Source organism: Carassius auratus, chromosome 39, assembly GCF_003368295.1.
Source record: "Carassius auratus strain Wakin chromosome 39, ASM336829v1, whole genome shotgun sequence".
NCBI lineage: Eukaryota > Metazoa > Chordata > Actinopteri > Cypriniformes > Cyprinidae > Carassius > Carassius auratus.
Genome location: NC_039281.1, coordinates 4,629,481 through 4,654,293, shown reverse-complemented (window position 1 = coordinate 4,654,293; position 24,813 = coordinate 4,629,481). Strand labels below are relative to the sequence as shown.

The following is a 24,813-nucleotide window of genomic DNA, read 5'->3' as shown; positions in this document are numbered from 1 at the left end:
ATATATATATATATATATATATATATATATATATATATATATAGCTTCAAGTGCATATGTGCGTGAAAAAAAAAATATTTTCACAAAAATAAAAAACAAATAATAAATAATGTGTCCGTGTTTAGCTATAATAATTATATAAAAATGAACGTTTATATAAATAGGCTAATCCTATTGCTGACAGCAACCAATTATATTTGATTTGTAAAACAGATGTTCACATAAATCACGCTGTCGTTGATGAGTAACCATAACTGAACTGAATTACGATAAAATAAATCATAATGTAAAACAAAGTTCTTGTCACGTGAGATATATTAATTCAGTCCGAAGGCTATTGTCAGTTTCAAACGATAAGGCCGCATGCCAACGTTTTATATATTTATATATAGGCCTATTTATATGAAAATAGTCTATTAACATTGTCGAGTAGTTTTGATAGAATGCAGAATGCAAGTCCATACAAGTCCTATTTATATTTTAATGCGTCAAGGTTAGACTGCGAGAAAGCAACTCAATTACAACTGTTCATTAATGTAACAAACTAACCAGTTGGCTATTAGCCTACTTCTGATTTGGTACCATCAGTTTGACGTTACAGAGAAGTGGAAAAATACGTTTCCGTTGGTGGTGATTATGACAACTGCTAACAAAGTGTGGATATTTTGTACATACTATAACGACAGAGTCTGTGATTTGTGGAAACTAAAAGAAATTGCATAGTGTCCTGGGCTCCTCAGAGAACCGGACACAGGAAGCGCGTGATTAATCGTTGACAGCCCAACATTGCCATCTTATGGCCACAAGTGGAAACATATTATCAAATTATAGATCTAAAAACTAAAGACATTGTCCTCAATGCCCCCAGCCTGCCCACATCTACAGCAAAATTATAGTACAGACAGGTTTAGCTTAAAATTAAATAGAATATAATCAATAATTATAAATTACAAAATTATAGCCTAATTGAAAACTATTTTTAGCTGATGCTAACTGGCTAACTAACTAGCTACCTAATGCTAAATTGAGGTAATTTTTAAATATAAAGTCTAAATATTTTTATTCAGCCAACTAGTTAGAATATATTTGATGGAAAAACAAAGGATCTGATGTTCAGAACAGAGTATGACTAACTACAGTAAGTTGTGCCCCCTGAGGGCGTTTTACCCCGTTAAATTTTGATGAATGATGTCATTCTCATTTTTTTTAACACATACTCCCTATCTACAGGCCTTACTGTTCTCATATCATATATAACTGTGATGTTCTACAAAACACCTTTTTTTTCTTACTGCTGAAGAACAGTCTGTTTTCTCTCAGGTACATCACCAGTGTAAGCTTTACGGTGAACACTTCTACATCACTCTTGTCAATGTACTATAGTCTATAGTTAAAACAAAAATGTATCTTGACCCTGTAGTGGTTATTTTGAAAAAAGAAAAAGAAAAAAAACATAGGGGGTTGTTTTTCCCCACTCTACCCTAACAGAATATTTTGCTAAACTGTCCTTATAAAAAATCAGATTTAACTGTAATAGTAGACTTATATTCTGGTTCCGTGAGGAAAATGTACCTAGGGCTTATCTGGCCTTTCCAAAATGACAGAGTGCTTTGTACTTGGTTTCACATGTATTCTCTCTCTCTTTCTCTTTCTCTCTCTCTCTCTTTTACACAAAGGTCGGAGTTCAATGCTAACTTTGATCAGAAGGATGGAGAGGGGTTAAAGGGTAGCACTCTTTGATTTGCTAATGTTTCTTCCATTCTCTCTTCCTGCTCCTCATGCTTAAACAAGTTAAAGTGCTCACACAAGAAAAGTGTATAAATGCTCACATCTGCCTACACCAAGACACTTCACACTGTGCTCAAATATTGCGGGAGGATGCATATACCATGACGGTTTATTGCATTTTCGAATCAGCAAATGAGTTATGTTAAAAGAATATAGTTAGGACTATGATGACTGCAGAGATTAGGGGCAAACAGTAACTCTATAAAGGAGAGAAGGGAAACGAATGATCTTTAGACCTCTGAAAGATTTTGAGTGGTCAGGAAATGTGTGCATATCCTGTCTGTGTCTCTTCATCAGATGTTTTGATGGTTTCAGCAGTCTGACATTACCTCAGCACTCTGGTGAAGGTCTGTTTGATTCATCACAGGTGGCTCACTTATTATGCTTCAGAAAGGCACTTAAAGAAAGCCAGGACAAAAGTTTAATAGTGTAGGTTTAGATTCATTCTGACATTCAGAGTCACATATAGGCATATTTCACTGAATTCAGCTGCAATTCAAACAGAAGTTAGCCTTCACAGAAGACACATTTATGCTGTATTTCTAAGGAGGATAAATTCAGAATGTTAATAGGATTATTCTAACTATCAATAACTAAGTACCAGTTTTTTTTACATCATGTCCTAGATTATAGAACTCAAGAGGTTTTAATGTTATCTCCAATAACTGTTAAACAGTCAATATTTAAATTAAAGAAAAAAAAGAAATGCTAAAGAAAAAAAAGAGGCATTTTAAATGCTACAGTTGAATTAAGATACCACACCATTGTAATATACAATATGAAAAATGGATATTCATTTTGAAATTAGCTAAATATAACCTTAAACAATTATAATTATTAATAAATAAACAATAATGTTTGAATTAATAATGAGTTCTTTTTTATATTATTAATATTTTGTATTAAATTAATAGTAAATATTAAATTATTATTATTTTCATCATCATCGCAGCTGGGTTTAAGAGCCCCTGTAGGTCTTTTTACGATTTAGAAAGGCATTGTGGAAGAAAGCCAAGACAAATGTTTCATACTTTAGGATTGGATTTATTCTGACATTCAGGTTCACGTTCAGACTTCAGGCATATTTTACTGAATTCAGCTTCAATTCAAACAAAGTTAGCCTTCAAAGAACATCATTCCACGTTTATGGTGTATTAAAAGAAAAGGAGGATAAATTCAGAATGCTATTAGGATTATACTCTCCATTTTCATTCAGATTTGCTTTAAAATGGAAAATAGCTTTAAAAAACCAATCTGGTGGTTTAGATAAAAGTAACATTTTTGCAGATTAAAAATTCCACAAGCCAAACAGCATTCGTTTAACTAGGCTATGTTAAAGATATTAACTTAAACGCTTAGTAAAAATAAAAAACGGCATTCGCAAAGTGTGCTCATACATTCTCGAATGTATTCATGTTCACAAATGCGCTAAATGCCAAATACTGATGAGAATGAAATTGACTCTCCTCATTGGTCAGTGTTTATCCACAGCCAAAGGCACGTCCCACTACCGCCACTAGAGGTCGCACTAGAGGCCTAGCGTTCATTTAAACCTGAGGCCACTTCATGACACTCGATGCTGCTTTACAATATACTTTTGCCTATCAAAACTCCTTTACATATATATTTGTACATGGGTATATATTTAATATAGAACTTGATTCAATGCATACACACCAGTATTTGGCATCAGACAAGACTTTGGAGCATTGCTTTATGTTACATTAGTGCAAATGCAGTGGCATATATGTAAATATATTTTCTCTCAAAAAAAACAAAAACAAATCGAGAACAGAAAAGACGGGCTACCGCTACTGAATACTGAGTGCGTGCTAGTGGATATGTGCTGATATGTGCCTACAGAGCATCACAGAACTATACTGAAGGGTCACATGATCACATTCAGGTTGGTTTTCCCTGGAGATTGTAGTTTTCGTAATAAAGGGTGGGGAAGAGCTGGTGTTTCGGTAGATCCAGATGTGGAAGAGGTGAAATGATTCTTTTCACCTCAGATAAGCTTTCTGGCCTCTGGATTCTATGATGTTCTGGACGAGATGGGGACGACTGATTTTGATTTTATAGATGTCTAAATAGCATTCCGTATGTAATGTATGAATCAGTCACAGAGAGGGCCGACAGTATCCCATCAGACCCTCTGCTGTAAAACTGTCTTTTGGCCAATAGTGTGTGGAGTTGAGACTGGCTCAAGGCAGGTTTTAGGACTGGGAGGAGACACTGTCGTCTTTCAGCCCAGCCGTAAGGTCTGACGCTGAAGCGAGAGTGGTGTCGTCTTGCTGGGGAACCTGGAGAGTTGAATCTGATTCTGGATGCGTTGAAGGGTCCAGATCACCTGCTGGCTGTATTGGGAGCTCTTGTGGTGGGGCGTCCTGTGTTGGAGAGGCAGGTTGTGATGAGCCTTTTAGCTGGTTGTGGCAAAGTGGGCAAGTCTCCTGCACATACAACCACTTCTTTAAGCAGCCGGCATGGAAGAGATGACTGCAGGGGGTGATCACTGCTGACGTCATGTCCTAGATTCAAGAACAGAAGAGGTTAGTCATAAATAAAATACATTTCAATGATAATTATTTGTATGTTATAGCTGTTAGATAGCACATTTAAAAAAATTTTTTTTGCCAAAATTAATAGAAAACAACTAAAGTGAATTTAGGCATCACTATTAATGTACAATATGAAAAATGTATACTAATTTTAAGAATTTTTTTAAATCAATAATAATAATAATAATAATAATAATAATAATAATAATAATAACGTTATCATAATCATTACAACAATGAATTATTATTTTATTAGTATAATTAATAATAACACAAAGAAGAAAATATTATTATTAATATTATTATTATTATTTTGATGTTTAATATAGGTTGAGTAATAATAATAGTAAAAATAATAATACTAATTCTTGTTTGTATATTATTGTTATTATTATTATTATTATTATTATTATTAATGATAAGAATACTATAATATTTTGTTATATTTTCCATTGTTATAATAATAATAATAATAATAATAATAATGACATTATTATTATCATAATTATTATTATTATGATGATGTAAAATTATTATTTAACCTGTTAACGGTCACTCACGTTTTTGAAGATAGACATGAATGTGCATGATACAAACATACATTTTTATAATTCATGACTGAAAACATTTTGTAACATGATTTTGATGTACCATTTACATGGTAATGCAATGTCTGATTTTAAAATGGGTTTTGAAGGATGAATTTTGAGATTTTGTGTTTTCAAGTGATATATAACTTCTGATGATTTCTAAAATGTGACAGAGAAAAAGGCAACGAGGAAGTCTTTTTTTTTAAACAAAGGTCAAAGCTCCTTTTGTAATGTAGATTTCTGAGGGTGCACTCTTGTCATAAATTCATCTATTACTTTTCCTACATAATTTTTAACAAACAATATTGGTAAAATATATATTTGGGAGTCTTAGACCTTTCCAACAATATATAGTTTGTCAAGATTAGATTAGATTTGATTGTAATATAGTATAGTCAACGTAGGCGTCCCGTATACGGGACGGGGTGACATTTAACAGGTTAATAAGTAGTTGTAGCAGTAGTAGTATTAATAATAATAAAACATCATCACCATCATTAAAATGACAGTAAATGTAATTCACATGTAAAAAAAAAAAAAAAGGTAAATAAATCCATACACAAATCAATTTTCAATATAAGTCTCTATTTATCCAATATAAATTCATACCAATAAATAATACAAATCAAATATCGGCTGATTACTGATATAGTACCTGCTCCCCTAATGATAAGGAGTCATAAATGGTTGCCAGGGGATTTATATGTTAATGTTCTAAGGTGTTATGAGTATGGTTGTTAGCTGGTTGCTTACTGACCAAAGTCAAAGTAAGTCTACAATACTGTCTGCCAAACAAAAAAAAATCTTAAATCCAATCCTTCGGAAAAGTCTTTCCTTAGCAAGCCACGCAATATTACATATGTCCATATATATAATACAAATGGTGTGGCACAGATTATGCGCATAAATTTAATACTTAGAGGATATGAACAATAGTGATGCACTAGAGACACGTGCTACAGAATGTACCTGGACATCCATCACAACACACAAACCCTCACATCCACACTCACACACACCTGGTAGCAGATGGAACAGATGTCATTGTGCTGCTGGAGTTGTTGGTGTGAAGCTGTAGGCAGGTTCTTGATCTTGTTGACAGCATCTCTGCGGAGCAGGAAACTCTGCCAGCCCAGCTGGGCCCTCAGCCACACGTTATAGTAAGAATGGATGAGTACGATGGTAGAGCCCATAACGGTCCACTCCCCGAACACAGTCTCCGACACGCCGTACGCGACCACGCACAGCGCAACCAGGAACTCCAGCAGCCTGTAGGTGCCGTTCACCCAGTAGATGACATCATCCATGTTCTCCACCGGAGCCTTGCTGAGCTCCTCCACCATGAAGAGCACGTAGATCAGCAGTGTGCCCAGCACCTGAGAGCCCAAGATTTAAAACAGAGGGACAACAGCTCAATTTCACATTACACCAATCAGCAACTGTCACAACTCCTACACAACTGTAATAGGTTTTTTAGAGCCAGTGACTAGAGAGCAGGGTGGCAGATGGCCGATGAAATACTGATTCAAAAATACAAAAAATTATGTATGAATAATTTGTATTAATAACAGATTGGAAATATGAATATTGTTACTATAAATACAAATATAAACATAAAATATGACTATACATTATAATTAAATATTACTGTTAATATTTTTTTGTTCACATTTTAAATATTATTATAATTTGTATTTATTATAAATTATTGGCAACACTTTACAATGACTTTACTTTTGTTAACGATGGTTTAACCACATTAGGTAACATGAACTAACAATAAAAATACATCTAAAGAATTTAATACTTTTATTTTCATTTTCATTTATATTCAAATCAAAAGTTGTATCTGTTAATATTATTTAATGGAACCGAGCTGACAACTAACAGTGAACAGTTATATTTTTATTAACTAAAGAAAAAAGTGATTTATGGTGAAGATAAATAAACCATGTGGATCCTTAAATGTAAAGTGTTACCAAATTATTATATACAGAGAGGAAATCATATAATACACTTTATGGTGTTGTGTCCTCTATTAGATCTGCAATTTGTATGGCTAATGTTACTAAAATCCATTCAAATCTCCAATATTGTTCGTCAAGATTGTAAGCAATAACATCTTGAGTACCATATTGATTTACAATTTCTCCCATTCATTTTTTTCCCCCCGTTTCTGCTGCTTTATGCTGTATCTTACACTCACTAACGTAATCATCAATTCAGAGCTGATGCTGTGTGTTTTTGTGGGATTTCTACCTGTAGTGAGGTCAGAATGCTGGAGGAGATGATGATCAGAAGCCAGAAGTCCATGTGGAAGAACTGACAAATCATGTAGGACATGTAGGCTGGGAACACCAGCAGGAACAAGCACAGGCTAACCGCACGAAAGTGCTTCCATAGACTCCTGTTAGCAATAATGATTCAAAAATAACCAGAACACTAAATTACATTGTTCACTTGTAAAATACATGAACATACGTCTTTAACAATCAGGCTTATGTACTTGTCTCTGGAGGCTCCCAGCGCCAGCACTATGGGATCAGCAATTTCCAGCATAGACTGCAAGATGGAGGCCACGACAATGAAGAGGATGATGCTGAGGAGGAAGGCTCTGTGGATGACCTGGAGCTCAATCAGTCCAGTCTGAACAGCGAGGATCAGAAGAGTGATTCCCTCTGTCATGCCCCTGAGAGAGAGATTGCCATGGTCAATCATGTGATTAAAAAAGTGCCATAATGAATCATGTGACACTGAAGACTGGAGTAATGGCTGCTGAAAAATCAGCTTTTCATTACAGTAATAAATTACATTTTAAAATCTATTAAAATAAAAACTGTCATTTTAAATTACATTACATTATTTACAATTTACAATTACATTTCACAATATTTCTGTTATTTCTGTATTTGCTGTTTTTTTTAATCAAATAAATGTGGCCTTAGTGACCATAAGAGACCCCCAAAACAAAAAATAAGATCTCAAATTGTAATTATATTATTGATAATTTAGTAATAAACCACACAAAATGGCAACTGCAACTGCAAGACAATAAAAGATAAATTTGTACTTAATATTTTGTGTTGCATAAGAAAAAAAAAAAACTCGTAAGGGTGGGTATGTGATACCTGTGCACGGTGTTGTCATTCATGAAAGCTCTGTAGCCCTGCAGGTAGAACTTGCAAAGAGTGAGCACTCCCAAAGCAACGAAGGACACTGTGAACACCAGGCCCAGGAGAGAGTACGGAGTACAACAGCACTCTGCAATACTGAGAAACATTTAGAAATGAAGCTGCTGTAAACCTTCATGAGAACTAAATCAATCAATCAAACATTTACTAACAGTTCATCAAATATTTTACTGAAGAAAAAAAAAGATCAGTGACACTCTTATGCATCTATTTCTCTATTAAACTTTTTAGTAAAATGCTCAGGAATGACAAGCAGGGCAGCCTGAACTTCGACTCACCTTGTTAGAAAAAGGAAGAGCAGCCTCTCTCTAGATGTTGGCTGGTCTCGTGTGCTGAGGTATGTGTAGATTTGCAGAGCAAACAGAACTAGCCAGAAACACATGAACAACACGGGCAGAACCAACTGATTCCACAGAGACATACCTAGAGCCAGCAACCCATAAACCTCCACCACCTAACAGATATAACAGAGAAGAGTTGAATTCTTTTTTCTTTGATTTAACACTCTCCAGTTTAAAAACTGCCTCTACTGTTCTAACCTGTGCAAGCTCCCGGTATGCTGTTTTGGCAAGATTAAACGGCACCAGCAGGTTGGAGGCCAAAAAGTAGATGACTTCCAGGCCTGTGAAAATCATGGCAAAGCGATTAACGAAAACGATAGTCTCCAAAGGAACCAGGCACAGTCTGGCCACCAGAGGGAGGAAGTGCGCTGAGAACAGCCAAATGCGCTTGGTCTGCATCACACAGGAGCACAAGGTACACACCACCAGCTGACCTATGCACACATAAACACAGATATATAAAACAAAACATCTTATTCATAATAGAATTAAAATGACATCGACATATGAGCAAAAATAAGATTACTATTAATACTAAACTGCAATATGATACTGTAAAGAAAAAGCACAAGACCTGAATCTAAGTCGTGTGCTCCCTACTGTACTCACTGACATTAATGAATGCATCTGTTCTGGCTGGAGTTAATTAGGCCCTACAGAATTCAGAGTAAAGGACCCAGCAGCACTCAAGAACTCAATGCGCACACCAGTGAAATAGCAAGAAGTACACCAAAGGGTGAATCTCACCAACAGGTGCTAGGGTTGTATTTCACCACAAAATGGAGAAAAAAAAGAGAGAGAGAGAAATAAATAAAATATAATAAATAATATAAAGAAGCCTATAAAGCATATTGAGTACATAATCATATAATAATAACAATATATCTTATTATCATTACTGTAATGCAGTTAGAAAATCATTTTGTCTGTACACAAGAACATAAAATTTTTTACATTTTACACAGCAAGTACTATAATAATCTATACAGGATTATACTTGTATAATCCTTGTATATGTACATTACAAATTAAATAATTTATACATACATACATACATACATACATACATAGATACATACATACATATATATATATATATATATATATATATAAATTTTTTTTTTTTTTTTTTTTTTTTACATGAAATTAGGGTACAATGTCAAAAGTTGGGACCAAATACTGTTACAGAGATACTGTTACATACTGTTTTTACATTAAAACCTTAATTTTTGACAAAAATAAACTAATTAATTGGCCAAAGACAAAATTTTTGGTTAATATATATTATAACTTTCTGAATCTTCTACAACTTAACTTCAACAAACACAACAATCACTATAACTAAAGACGGATAATTGAAGACGTAATATATACTGTACTCTTCTAGAGACCTTTTTAAAATATACATATTTTCTGTTATTTAATTAAAAAAAAATAATAATAACAATAAAATAAAATAACATTAAATAAATATATAAATAAAACTATCATCAATAAAGCTACCCAGTATGATCTGCACATCAAAACTCTGGATGACAAGCAAAAATACTATTTAAAGTTTATTTTATATTTTATTTTATTTTATTTTTTGGCCAAACTAAACAAAAAAAATTAAAAAATGCTGTAAGTTAACAAATCTATGAACTATAACTAATGGGACCTTGTTGTGAAGTGTTACTTTCCTAAATGATCCTAAATAAATATGATCTAGGCATGTTCTGGACAGTGAGATTCACCCCCTAAACCATATACATGTCAAGCAAAACACAGAAAGAATAATTATACAGTAGTTGATGAGAAACCAAGTAAGTTAGAGGAAGGAACAGACTTATGAAATGCAGTGAAAGAAAAAGTGAGAGAGTAAGGGAAAGTATGACATATTACAGACAAGGGGAAGACCATATTTGTGAGAGAGAAAAAAATAAAGGAAGTGAGCAGGAGAGGTTTTGACATTAAGCTGGCAAAGGATTGTACTCATAGCAAAAGTGATGACGGGAAAATATGAAAGCTGCATCTCTGGCTTTTATACAGCGTGTTTGAGGGCAGGCGGCTTATGAGACGGGAACAAGGGTAAGAAATGCCTTGACATCTGACATCACATGCCGAGACATGCAAAACTACCCAATTCTTCCCAGAATGACACTACATGGGCACACGTTCAGACTGAATAAGAGCTGTATTGAGTCAGTATGGGACTCGCACGTGACAGCAACCTGATTCAGAACGTTAAGTTTAAGTCAACTTGAAATCAGAACTGGCCCTGTTAAAGTCCCCTCCTACTAGCAGTGTAGCAAAGACAGAGATAGCAAGAATGTGCTTTTTTCATCTCTGTTTCCATACCAATACCCTGTTTCGCATCTGCAGACTTTGAAGGAGGAGGAATATCAGAGAGGTTGTAATTGTATTATCAGCATTTCACTCCTGAATGATTGTGGCGACACAATATGGCCTTGCTTCATTTTTAATGAATTCAATTCTGTATTTTAGGCTTAATATTTACATCCTGTTTCACTCAGAAATCATTTATGTTAAAGAAGCAAAAATGGCTTGTGAACAGCATTTCACATTGACTTTAAAGGCGTGATTATTTGAAGACTTACAGATGAGTGCAGTAGTGAAGCGGTTGATGGACAGAGGCTCCAGGTACAGCGGGCCCTCATAGCCAGACTCCAGCTCACTGCGCACATAGTCCCTGAAACACAGAACAGAAACTTTATTCTAACCTCTCATAGTGTGGCATTCTCCCCGAGGATCTATACTTATAGGCCGAGTCAGACAGCGCAGAGCAGTGGGCCCATAAGTCCGTCAGTTTATATCAGACTAGAATTCCTGAGAGAACAATCCCTTATATAACTCTTAGCTGAGTCCCACTGAGCACAAAAACAACTACCACTGACATTCAGAAGTATAAATTATCCTTTAACCTTATCTAAGGGGTTTTTAATAAAGGGTCCGTAACCACTATGGGCTCTGCAGCACTCCTGCAGGGGCTCCAGCAATCATTTTTTATCTAAAACTCATTTTTGTGTGGGGAAAAAGATCCCAAAACTGCATAAAGTTATTATTATTTTTTTTATTTTTTTTTAGTGGAACACAAAGGTAGACTTTTTGTGTAATATTATTTAAATGTCCAAATATAAATGCTTATAAAAATACAGTATTTTGTTATAGTTTATATATATATATATATATATATATATATATATATATATATATATATATATATATATATATATATATATATATATATATATATGTGTGTGTGTGTGTGTGTGTGTGTGTGTGTGTGTAATGTATGTATGTCTGTATGTATATATGTATATACACTCAAATTAAAAATAAATCATATCATAAACTAATATTCTAATTTAATCATTTAAATAATATACTAATACTAATACTAATACTAATAATTTTTAATTTTGTGTTCCATAGGGAAAAAACAACATAGAGGATAAAAAAAAGCAAGGCAAATAAATAACAGTATAATATAATATACACTACCATTCAAAAGTTTGGTGTCTGCAAAAAATTTTTAGTATTATTATTTTTTTTAAAGAAATTATAATTATTCAGCAAGGATACATTAAATCAATCAGTAAACATGTTTAAATATATATATATTATCAAGGTTTCCAAAAAAAATACAACTGTTTTCAACAAATTATAATAATAAGACAAGTTTCTTGAGCACGTAATCACCATAACTTGGGAATCTTTGAAAAACGTTTACAAATTAAAATCTGACAAACCCATCAGTCCCATTTTTTTATTAACAAATAAAAATATATTCAACTATATTGAATCAAACAGACTAAGTCAAAAAGCATGATGGGTTTTCTCTTGGTTGAATGACAGTTTTTTACTGGCTTATCAGGGTTGTTATGGTGGGAGTCCAAAACTCTCACCTTGAGATCTGGTGACCAGCAAACAGCAGCAGAGCAGTGAGCACATACAGGTAGAGCTGCACCAGGTGCTGTCGGGGCAGAGTGAGCAAAACCAGACTCAGAATGTAGCCTGAAAGAGAGAGGGATAAAGAATGGGACTGCTGTTAGGCCGCTGTGTGAGGATGCTGTCAAGCACACAGGAGGCACACATCTCTCTCAATATCTCTCAGACCAGCAGAGAGAGTCCATTCACTCAGACTGTCAAAGGAAGTCCCATAGCCAGAGCACACGGACTGAATTTGGATATTCAGTTCATTGATAGTCACACCTGCATGAAGAGTCTTTGGGTATGTTACAACAGAATACAAGCATACTGTTCAGAGTGCAGAATATACCATATAGTACCAACCATATAGTAAATAGCATACTAAACAGCATTCAGTATGGACATATAAATAGTAGTACTACATTGCACATTTACTTTGCATTTTATTTTAGCTCAGCAAACAGTCTCTAAAATAAATATGGTTAATCTGAATTTTATCATTTGGTAGTCTGATGTGCATAATGAGTCAGATCATGTGGAAAAAAAAAATCATGTTAGATATTGCTCTAAGTTCACTGAAAACCGAAATCAAGCTGATTGTGAAATTTACTAGCATACGTAGCCTATATCATTGATGTATAAGATAAATAATGCTGACATTAAGGCCAGCACCATTTCAAATGTGACTTTTACACAACAGTAACCTACATTGTAAACCTGAAATTGACAACTAGTCTATTTTTGGTCTGCTATTAGAAAAATCCCTGTCTCTTTGGAGCAACACTACTGCGTTCGTGTATGAATCAGTGTTTCTGAACAAATCAATTGAGTGAATGATTAGATGACTCACTAATACACACAGTTACATGTTTTATTGTTAAATGAATTGGGGTTTTTGAAGTAAACAGGTGAGTCAATAATTCATTCACATCAAAAAGTCACTACCTACTTAGCATAAAGATAAAGTAACCTGCAGAAATGGTCACAGAGTATGCTCAACATAATCCACTAACACACAGACTGACGGGAGTACACTGACGGTCTTTTCTGAAAAGCACAAACCGAAACAAGTGGAATGATACAGCGCTGTTGGACTGGCACTCTTCGAGCGCTGATTAGCCAATCATATTAGAGGACTGGAACTAACTGTTGTTTAATGTACTGTATATTTTTGTCGCTGGATTAGATCATCCAGTTACTTTAGGCATACAGAAAATGTGCAGTATAAACAGGTTGGATGCTGTTTTGAACCTTTGTTGTGGTCATCATTGAGAAAACACAAAAGTGGAGGATATAGAACGTCAAAGTAAGCTGACGACAAACACAAATTAAACATGAGATTTAGATTATTGGAATGTTTGCATAAGACATTTATCTAATAAAATGGCTGCAACATTTCCTGAAAGAAAGGTGCTTTCAAATGTAAATGCATTGAGTATTAAACGTCATAATGAACAAGGGTATTGTAGTACATGATTCAGCCTTCAGTCTGACATTCACTGGCTCACGCTGACGTTTGTGTGTTCAAAAGAGTGTGAGTAGACAGGATGAGGCGGGAGATTAAGGCTTTTGCCATGTACAGATTAAGTTCTTGTTACTCCACTGCCAAACCCTCTTGATCCCTCCTGTTACGTAACGGTTTATCTGACGTTCAACACTCATCCTCTCACTTGCTCCTCCAGTTCATTTCTGCCGTTCAAAAAAAAAAAAAAAAAACATGGGCCATTCTCCAATGTCTAAAACACAGCGGAAAAACAACACAATGGAAATATTCTACTTGTACTAAAGACACAAAGTTTATCTCAGTATTGATTAATGTGAAGTACGCTGGTACACTAGCTTGAACCAATGCAATTACCTGGGAATAAAGTTAGCTCTGAAACATGAGGAAGCTCTCATCCGATTGAAAAGCAGAGGACTTTGCCATGTTTGTGGATGGATAAAATGTTGAAAGAGGGCTCATATTATCCATAGGCAGTAAAGATGGAAAGTGACATCTTGCTGACAGTAGATGTTCTCCTTTTCTCTATTGTATCTCCACTGTAGTGCCTTCAGCCAAACCAAACTCACTGTAATTTATCTGCTCCTATATGTATCATTAAAAAAGATTGGATGGACAATGCTCAGTTTCCTCAATATAATGATAGGGCTAAAGCCCAGAGTATATAGATATGGATTGTTTGAAAAAGCAGAGTTGTTCTGCAGAAATGTCAGCTCCTAGTGTTAGGGAAGGCCATCTGTATTAGTTCTTGGAGACTTGCAGTGTCATATTTTCAAACTGAATTGTTGTACAGACAGCACAGATCTATTCTTTCCGCTTCAGTATAGTGCAAAATCCACAGGAGCTTCCCAGGGCCAGGTGGTTTTTCTTAACACTACTACAAACCCAGCAAGCCTGAGATTAAAAGAAGTACACCAAAATTTCTCCTGAAAGCAGCACTTTTCACCTGTGGGAGCTACAGTACTGTACTTTGACTCCATCCGCCATCCAGCAGGGGGTCCGGAGGGTACCTTAGCACCACCAACACTGGACAAGTTGCACCTGCAAAACAAAGCCGCAGCCAAGAACAGAATCTGCTGAATCTCTATTAAATAGTTTTGTTTTTAGTGTAGTTCTTTTACTGTACTCTAGGGTGTTCTCCATTTTGGGAATAAAGCGCAGTAGAGTAATATATACCCGTTTTATTAAGGGAAAGCATGGCTTCCTCTCACATAACCTCACTGCTTAATTGAGATTGGATTGAGAAACAAATGTTTCCAGCTCAATCAAGTGTTCTAGGTTGTTTTGAACTATGTAACTTTGCACTTACTTTGTATATAGTTTAAGGCGAGCAGAGCTGAATCGAATGCTAGTTGTGTGTTTGTTCTATAGAAGAACTCTTGTTTTCTGTTTCTCCTTCTTTCTTTTGAACTGTGTATTACTTATTGTTGGACTAATGAATAACTTGACCGAAACTCTTTGCTCATCGTGCTGAGATCATTTAAGATCAGAGTTGCAACACATGCTATGTTTAGGGCTGCAATAAATTATTATTTTGATAATCGATTGATCTAACAATTATTAGAACGATTAATCAACTAATCATCAATTATTTCACTGATTAATCAGTAGTTAAAATGTTGACATATAAAGGTAATAATTTCAGCCTTTGAAAATCATATTATGTAATTCCAATTATTATATGATTAATTTATACAAATAAATATATATGGCACAAAAATGAGATGACAGAGAAACTCTCGTTCACCATTTATTTAGCTATATGAAAAAGTTACTGAATGACGTCATTCTGCCTAACATCTCATTTTAAGTCATATGAACAAGAAACAAAATAAAGGTAAGTGATGAGACATTTTATTTTTGGTTACACTATTTTATACACAACATAATCTCTCTAAAAATAACTCACCGAGTTATGATAATCAAAATACTCCTGAGCTAGATCAAGCTTTGATCTCTGCAAACCAAACTATCACTTTAAGAATAAAAGATATAATTTTCCCCACTAATAAAATGATTTTCTCATAAGCTAGCTACACACTGGAGAGCTGATTTATAACAGATAAAGTTGTAATTCTAACAGAAAGTTTAGAAAAAAGTTTAATGTTTAAAACTGCAAAGCTGCTTGATTTAAGGCTATCTGTTAAGTCAGCTTCAGGAGTGGCTGCATTTGTTCTGAAGCGTATCTTCTTCTCTTGAATTGCAAAGGGCTGAATTACAGTCCTGCGCTACAGCTCCACATTGGTCAAACCGCATTATTGCAGACTCTACTTACAAGAGGTCATATGAGGTCAAACGACTACTCGTCAACAAAAATATTTGTTGACAATTTTTATTGTCGACGTTGTTGATAATGTTGACTAATCTTTTCAGCCCAAGCTATGTTTTAAGGAAACTTGGAGTGCTGATAATTTGGAATACTTTTTCTATCGGACTATTGGATTATTTTTTTGCCTTCTTCAGGACAGTTTGGACACTGTGTGATTCAGTGGTAAAAAAAAAACATACATATATATATATATATATATATATATATATATATATATATATATAAACATTGTTCAGTTTCTTGCACAGACCATTTTGTGTATTTACACATCAATGTATCATCACAAGCTGCAAGATTCTATTTGGTTTTGTTTCTGTATGTTTTTTTTTCATGATTCCCATCCACTTCCACTACATGACTGACAGACTGCAACGGTTTGGGTTTAAAATGGTGTTCTACTAAAGAAACAACATCACCTACATCTTGGATGCCCTGGGGGTAATCAGATTAAATTTTTATATTTGGGTGAACTATCCCTTTAATACTCTGAAAAAGTTATGCATTTGCTATAATAGATACAGGCAGCACATTTTCACTGATTTCACTGATGTCTTAGTTGGAACAAATTAAGCAAATGGACAGAGATAAAGTACACTGGGTAAAGTCAATAGGGAATATGAAATCCAGGGGAAAAAGATAAATGCAACTTTATCTCCAACTCCAACCTAACCATACCAGTTATCCTGGGAATAACTTTTTTTTATTAAAGTGGTATTGTAAAATATTTTAACAAAGCACCGTGCCAGCTATCTAATTCACTGGAACGAAATTTTTCCTTTTATGCATAACAATGGAAACTCTTCCACTTAATTTTATCTAGCTGTGCCTACTGTTAGTTCAGAAGATCATCATCATTCTTTGAACCACACAAAAGGTTGATTCACGCTCCTTCATTCAAAGAAATTGGAGGAGTTAATGTTAAGTTGGCCCACAGTGTGCACTCAACAGCTTGGCAGAAAAAAAATATGACCATAGATTAAGTGCCCATGAGGAAAAGAGTGTACAAGGTTTCACTGGAGAAACACCAGTTCATTGAGTCCCAAGTTCAAGAGCTTTTGGAGAAATTAATTATCCCATCTCAACAGAAGTTCTAGGTTTTGTGTTGATTATCGGGGTCTTAATGATAAGACACATCTAGATGATTACCCAATGCCACAAATTCAGCTTATTTTGGAGTTTTTACAAGGTGCCACTATTTTTAGCACCCTTGATTATAAAAGTGGTTACTGGCAGTAATTGAGTATTGAGAAGACAGCCTTCATTACCTCCTCAGGGATATATACAATTCGTTGTCTCTCTTTTGGACTGAAAAACACCACAGCAACATTCCAAAGACTCATGAAACACGTGTTGATGGAAGCAAAGTCCCTTAAGGCAAGTCATTACACTAGGCAGCCATCATTAGAATGCCTCATAGCCACGCAAGTGAAGTACCTTTATCTTTTAATGGGAAAACATCAAATTCTCCAAACTGTTTGCTAAGCTTATGAAATAAATTTCATATATGAAATCACAAATGAAATCTGACAACAACTGTCTCATAAATTCTGTATATTTTGCTCAAATAGCATTGTAAAAGCTTATTTTTCAGGCTAGATGAGCCAGTTCATATGCACAGTCCTAAGCAGAGGTCTCCAGAATGCTGACTGTTTCTATAGCAACAGGGGCTTCTAATGGCAACTACAGTGACATGATGACTTATACCAATTATGGATTGGCTCTTTTCACTTTTATTCAGAAGGCGGGCTTCCTTCCATAGAGCGCCATACTGAGTATTGCATTTATTCCCATTTAAAACTATATGAGTGACACATCTTGGTTATTCTATATTATTTGAGGGAAATTAAAGGAAAGTGCAGCACGGTCTATATTGATGACGTTGTCTATTCTAGTAACATCATTGAACATTCCCAGCACATTCAGCAGGTAATTTGCACGTCTTCATAAAGCAGATCTCACCCTAAATCTTAAAAAGTGTAACTTGATCCAATGCTCACTTGAATTTCTCTGACATATTGTGACCCCTGAGAGAGTGAAAACTGATCCCGCCAAAGTCTCCACTGTCAAATGTTTTCCTGTACCTCTAAAGGTCAAGGATGTATAACGGTTTCAAGGACTGGTATCATCATTTTAACCTATGTTTCTCTGAAAGAGTAGCTCCATTATATGCACTGAAACAAAGTAATGCCAAGTGGGAATGGACTAAGCAATGCCAGCAAGTTTTTAAAGACATTAAACAAGAACTCATGCAAGCACTTGTATTAATCTCTCCTGATTTTAGCAAGCCTTTTACAGTTCAGTATGACACAGTATAGGTCTTGGAGCAGTCCTTACCAAGAATACTGAAGGGGAAGAGCACATTGTTGCTTTTGCATCACGTTTGTTAAGAGGCACTAAAAAAATCCAACTCTGATTCAGAAAAGGAATGTTTAGCAGTTGTATGGGCTGTAGAGAAATGGAGGAAGTATCAGGAAGGGAGACAATTCAAATGTCATAACCTACCACACCACCTTGTCTTGGTCATTTCAATACCCAAAGCAGTCTTCTCGTCTGATTCGTTAGACCATAAGACTGCAGGTCTTCCATTTCACTGTAATGTATCGAAAAGGACAATTCAACGTTGTTCATGATGTTTTATCAAGGGGTGTCCATACTACCCCAGACATCCTACTCATCAATACAGCCACTGAATCAACATCTCTACCATTCAATTTACTGGTTAATCTCTCACAAATAGCCATAGAACATAATAATGACACAGAAATCCAATAGTTAGCAACCAAAGTCAGAAGCAACCTACAGAAGATCTGACGAGAGTTCATTATGTGATAGAGAATGGATTTCTTTTTTGGAGTAAAAGCATCCCTCATCGCAAGAGGAAATTCTCACGAGATAAGGAACCTCATCTTATCTTATTTCTGGAAGAGAAACTCAGTTCACTTCTCACATTTTCAACCTTTTATGCAAACAATAGGGTGTAAATCAGAAGCTTACTATGGCATATCATCCTCAAATGAAGCTGACAGAGAGAGTCAACAGGAACTTAAAGCCATGATTGGTTCTTATGTAGGAGAACAACACACGCAATGAAATGGATAGCTGTCGGAATTCCAATTTGCTATAAACTCAGCATGGCACAAGAGAGTACAGTATTTTCACCTGCAGAGATAGCTCTTGGCCTATAATCAGAAAGGACCTTTGTAGTGAACCCTCCAAAAACCTTGCGATCCAGAAAATCCTTTTTTCCTACCTTGGATCATCAAGAACAGCTCATTAGCATGGTAAAGGAAAATGTTAAATGAGCCCAAGTCAAACAAGATAAGTACTACAACCAATGACACAGATCATGTGAATGTCAAGTTGGAGACGTAGTTTGGGTTTGTACCCATCCCTTATCTAAATCAGACGATGGCTTCATGGCTAAAATGTCACCTAAATGGAAAGGTCCAATGGCAATTAAAAAGAAATTAGGTCCGCTAAATTATAGAGTTTCTTTTATGTTTGATCCTGTCAACATAGAGTCTTACCATGTACAGAATCTTAAAATTTGCCACGATTTGGACACATTTTTCATCAAGGGAAGGAGTATGTAACTGACCATAGTACGGTTACTATGTTTTGTGTAGTTCCTGTACTGTAGGCTTTAGCTGTTCTCCATTTGGGAATAAAGCGTAGATAGGCAGTAGAGTAAAATATACCTGTTTGATTAAAGGAAAGCATGGCTTTCTCACACATAACCCTACTCCTTAATGGAGTTCGGATTGAGAAACAAATGCTTCCAGCTCAATCATGTAAGTGTTCTAGCTTGTTTTTGAACTTTGCACTTAGCATACTTTGCATTTTGTATATAGTTTATAGTATATATATAGTTTAAGTAGCTGTAAAATAATGGGCTGTTGTTATATGCTAATGCTAGTTGTGTGTTTGTTTTGTAGAATAATTCTTTTTTTTCTGTCGCTCCTTTTTTCTTTTGTACTGTGAATTACTCATTGTTGGACTAATGAATCGATCAAAACACTTTGCTCATCGTGCTGAGACCATTCAAGATCATAGAGTTGCAACACACGCTGTTTTAAGGAAGCTTGGAGCGCTGATCGTTTGGAATACTTTTTCTATTGGACTATTGGATTCTTTTGCCTTCTGCCATCATTGGGGTCTTCAATGTTCGTGTTCAGTGCCTACTGCGGCTGAGAGACTTGTATTTATTCAAACGGATACGTTTTCTTTTCTTTTACAAAGATTAATGACACACACAACAGTGATTTTTTTTGCACTCAAAGGACTTTATTGATTCTTTGTCATGCATATACAAAAGTGATTTGTGGTGTGCTTTAATTTTATATAAACACTTTTAAAAAGCATACCGTTTTCTGTGTGGTTTTCAGTCGAGGACCCTCCCTTAAATTATATTTTGTGATTTAGCCCTATTGAGCATTCTCATGGGCATGGTTACATAAGGAAAATATATAAACATATAAATATCTATTTCTGTTAATACAGAAACAGAATACACACTCATCATATAAGAGGTCTTTTTAAGTCACTGTATATATTAATTGCATTATGATTAAATTATTAGATAGAATAAACAATGAGCATCATGTCATTGGCCCAAATTTCAATGTGAATTCATTTAAAACAATTACTTTTTATTGTGTAAACTAGGTGTACAGTGTACAGATTCATTATTTTGCACTTTCAGTTTGCTGGGTTTTTGTTTTCTGTTCTAGAGTCATTACCAGAAGTTGCCATTCTTATTGTAAAAACCTATCCACATGTAACCTCAAAAGCCTCCTCTCCAGGGTAAATAACAGCCACATGAGCAAAGTGCATGACCACACACACATACGAGACAAATCAGAGTCATCAGGGTTCATTCCTTTGGGTACTACACAAATATCTGCTCCAAAAGCCAGTTTTCCTGGAGTCTGTGGCTTTAATTAAAGTTTATAAACCATTAAAACATGGGGTTATGTGGGTGAAGTTGTACTAAAGTCTCATATAAACAAGACCAAATGAAACCAAAGAAAAAAACATGCTCCAGAAGTCCGAAGGCCTTTCAGAGAAAAAAAAAAACAAACAAAAAAGAAAAACATGAACAATTGAGAAAGGGAGAAAATAAAAGTCATTCTCAAACATCAACACGGCATGATCCCTGTGAATAACTCATGAGATGTGTGTGTTGGGATGTGCGCAGTAGATGAATGGGAGCTGATGCTACGCGAGTCTTTGTAAAACTCAGGACAGGGGCCTGAGAGAGACCTGTGGCCTGAATCAGTCGCCTGTCAGCAGGGTAAATAAACAGTGAGAATTAGGCCTGAATAGGTTGTATTTATTTATTTTCATGAGATTTTTCTTTTGCATATGAGATTTTTTTTGCCAGCTCATTTCAGTTTTTTTTCCATTCTCCACTCAATCACCTCTCTGCCTGTACCACCATTACTCAAATGAGTGACAATCTGGAGTAATGTGTTGAACAGACACCCTAGCTGACCTCTAGAACAAAGCTTCTCTCCTATAACAATTGCAAAGGATCTTCAGAGACTTCTTGCCTGCCCTGAACTATAACAAACCACATTTTATGACACACCATGCGTTTCTGTAGTAGAGCATGGCATTTACAATGCTAAAGTCATGAGTTCAACATCCACAGAAAGCAAGAACTGAACAAATACATGTTTCAGAACAGCATTGTAATGGTTTAGCCAACCAGATACAATGAGAAAATTCATCTTTTTTTTTTTTTTTCAAGGTTGTGATTTTGTATGAATTTGTACAAAGTGATCCGTATGGATTCATATTTTTATAAAGTAAACATAAAGGTTCACCCTCTAGACCTAAAATTCAATGGTGTGTAAGTAGATTGTACAAAAACATATTAATAAGATTGTCCAAAATTCTAATTAATTAGCCACTAATTCAACAAAATATAAAATGCCAGAAGAGTTTTGATTTAGCTTTGCTGGGATTTAGCTAGCAAGAAGGAAAAACTGTAAACTGATCTGCTGATGAAAGCCATTCATTCCCTCACAAAAAGTACCATGGTGGAGATGGTAATACCATGGTACTATGGTGGCCATTTTAATGACACCAAATGACCCCTTATTAATTTACCATTGAATAACCCAAATATTGTCATGTAAAAATGTGTCACTCACCCACATAGTGAAGGTAGAGGGCCAGGTACTTGTACTGGAAGAGTGGGTTGTTGTTGAGGCTGCTTCTCTGGATCTTCTGGAAGAAGGAGCTGACATCCCAGCGGTACAGCACCTCTAGTAACATGATACTGGGACCCGCAGGCCCACATTCAGCACCGCCTCCACCCTCTCCTTCACAGCCATCACTCCTGACTACCGCCAACCACACACAATTCAATGGCACTATCACACACCAGCACTGCACTGATACGAGATAGAGAGACACAAACAGAGATAGAGAGAGAGGTTCATGACAGTCTGTCAGTAAAAAAAGGTGTTGTCTGAAGACAAGCTCTATAATCACAAGAGAAGCCCTTAAAACAAGACCAAAAAAACTGATTCAGATATTTATTTCTCAACTATACAGCAGAAAATACAAAAAGTTTGTATGTAGAGTGTAATTAGGCAGACTAAATATAAAATTCAGCAGCATTGTGCACTGAAGTTTAATGGACAGATTCAAAAACAAGTATTAGCCTACATATTACAGGTTTTACATAACCTGTTTGTTTCATTAGGGCTGCTTGTTTTTAACACTCACACAAAACACAGCACAGACAGAGCATAAAACAGTCTAATGTATACTATAAACCAGCAAATAAAGCAAATAACTTGTTATTAGTTTCCACAAAACTATAAGCAGCAGCCTTATAAGCAAACAGTTACATAATGCTAAATGCAATTCATCTGTTTTGCACTCAGTGTGCTAAGTATACACACTTCTGAGGGAGTCAGTTTTGTCAATTCATGTCCAAGTCAATCTTTGTAAATTCGTTTGTAAAGTAACTTCTGTGGGACATTTTTTCAGACCCAATAGTGACCTGTGTTTGCGCAAAATTTGTCAGTTAAAACGCCTAAATCTAGGCCTATCCGGGCACTATTTTTTGTGAGACACTTGTAATATAAAGTGTTAAATGTGCAAAAGTAATAAGTAGGCTACAGTACAATATGTTTATATTTTTAGTTTTAGTTTACACTAACTTTTGTGATTAATTAAACATTTCAAATCCCTTAAAACGTCAAATTTTCTGTAAAAAATAAAGTATTTTATTTTCCCAACTTGTTGTTTGGATTTCCCTTGGGGGGCGGGGTTCAAGCTTTATAAAAAAAAAAAAAAAAAAAAAAAAATAGGCTAAAAAGAGGTAGCTCAGCACCTCGACCCTAAACCCCGACGTTTCGCCCCCTGATAATGTATTTTCTAATGTTAGATCCAACGGGAACTGTCGAAATGATCTACAGTAAACCCGAGCTCATTGAAAATTCATTGTGCGTGGCTGATCTATGAAGGTATTTTTGATTCAAAACAACTGCACACCTGTGGCAGTGCGATTTGTAGTTGTAGAGAAAAGCCACACATGTGTATCAGTAAATTTGAAGTCACAGAGAGAAATGTTTTAAGAGTTGCAAACCTGTAGACTTTTTTTCTCTCCCACAAACACAACACAAACAGTTACACCTTCTCAAATTCTTCATTGCAGGTGCACAAATCCTATTCTACAAATCACACATTTAGAAACTCGTACGCTCACATTTTTGAAAACAATTGCTGCAGTGAATGTGGTGCAAAACGCATTTACACACCCGCATCAAGAAATGTGAAGTCGTGGAGAAATGTTGAACATCCGCAAATCAGTACGTGAATTTATCAAATGAGAGTTGCACACTTGTAGAATATTTTCTCAGAAATGTCTTGTATATTTTTCTAACACAAACACAAAGTACATAACTACAACTGCTTGAATCTTCTGCGATGAATCTCAAACACTGTTTTTCGCTTTCAAGTGACAAATTTCGCGTTCTCCCTTTTGCACCGAGATATTTGGTTCAAAAGTGATTTGTGCATCTGTAGAGGTAGTGGGCGGGACTGTTTAGAGATTAGAGAATTTCAGCCAATCAGTAGAGCTACTTTGGCTCGTTGCTGAGCATAGACTCATGGTGTCTTATTCACATTGTTTTTAATGTCAAATAGTTTATCCATTAGACCATTGCTATAAAATAATAGTTTTGTGCTTAATATAGAAAAGGCACTTTTGATTTTATTGTAAAAAAAAATAAAAATAAAAAATGCTAAATGATGCTTGGCTTATTTGGGCTCTGATAAATCTTTCTCTGGTAGTCCATCATCTGTGCTCTTGCTGTTGTGAAAGATGTGTCCATCTTGGAGGCTGAGGAGAAATTCCTTCGAGGACCTGTCATTGACGCAAGCTACTGTAAGGATCCTATAAAGGAAAAAATGTTGAAACATGACATCCTGCCATAATATATAAATAACCATTGTTTATACCACTATGCAACTTTTGCTTTATTTATTTTTATCAGTGAGTGGTATCACTTTGACAGCAGGATAAAGAAACAATTAAAGAAGAGTGGCAAGCCATTGGAGAG

At 35.3% G+C, this 24,813-nt stretch overlaps 1 protein-coding gene across 1 annotated transcript; it reads right to left on the bottom strand.

Annotated features, from left to right (window-relative positions):
- Positions 1-2,836: 2,836 nt before the first annotated feature.
- Positions 2,837-22,600, bottom strand: LOC113057746 (RING finger protein 145-like). The gene is given in 11 exon segments (XM_026225245.1): positions 2,837-4,316; positions 5,956-6,312; positions 7,196-7,343; positions 7,443-7,625; positions 8,065-8,205; positions 8,406-8,581; positions 8,667-8,902; positions 11,069-11,160; positions 12,377-12,485; positions 22,390-22,524; positions 22,527-22,600. Coding segments are annotated over 11 exon segments (1,935 nt in total). The 5' UTR covers positions 22,573-22,600; the 3' UTR covers positions 2,837-4,004.
- Positions 22,601-24,813: the final 2,213 nt, after the last annotated feature.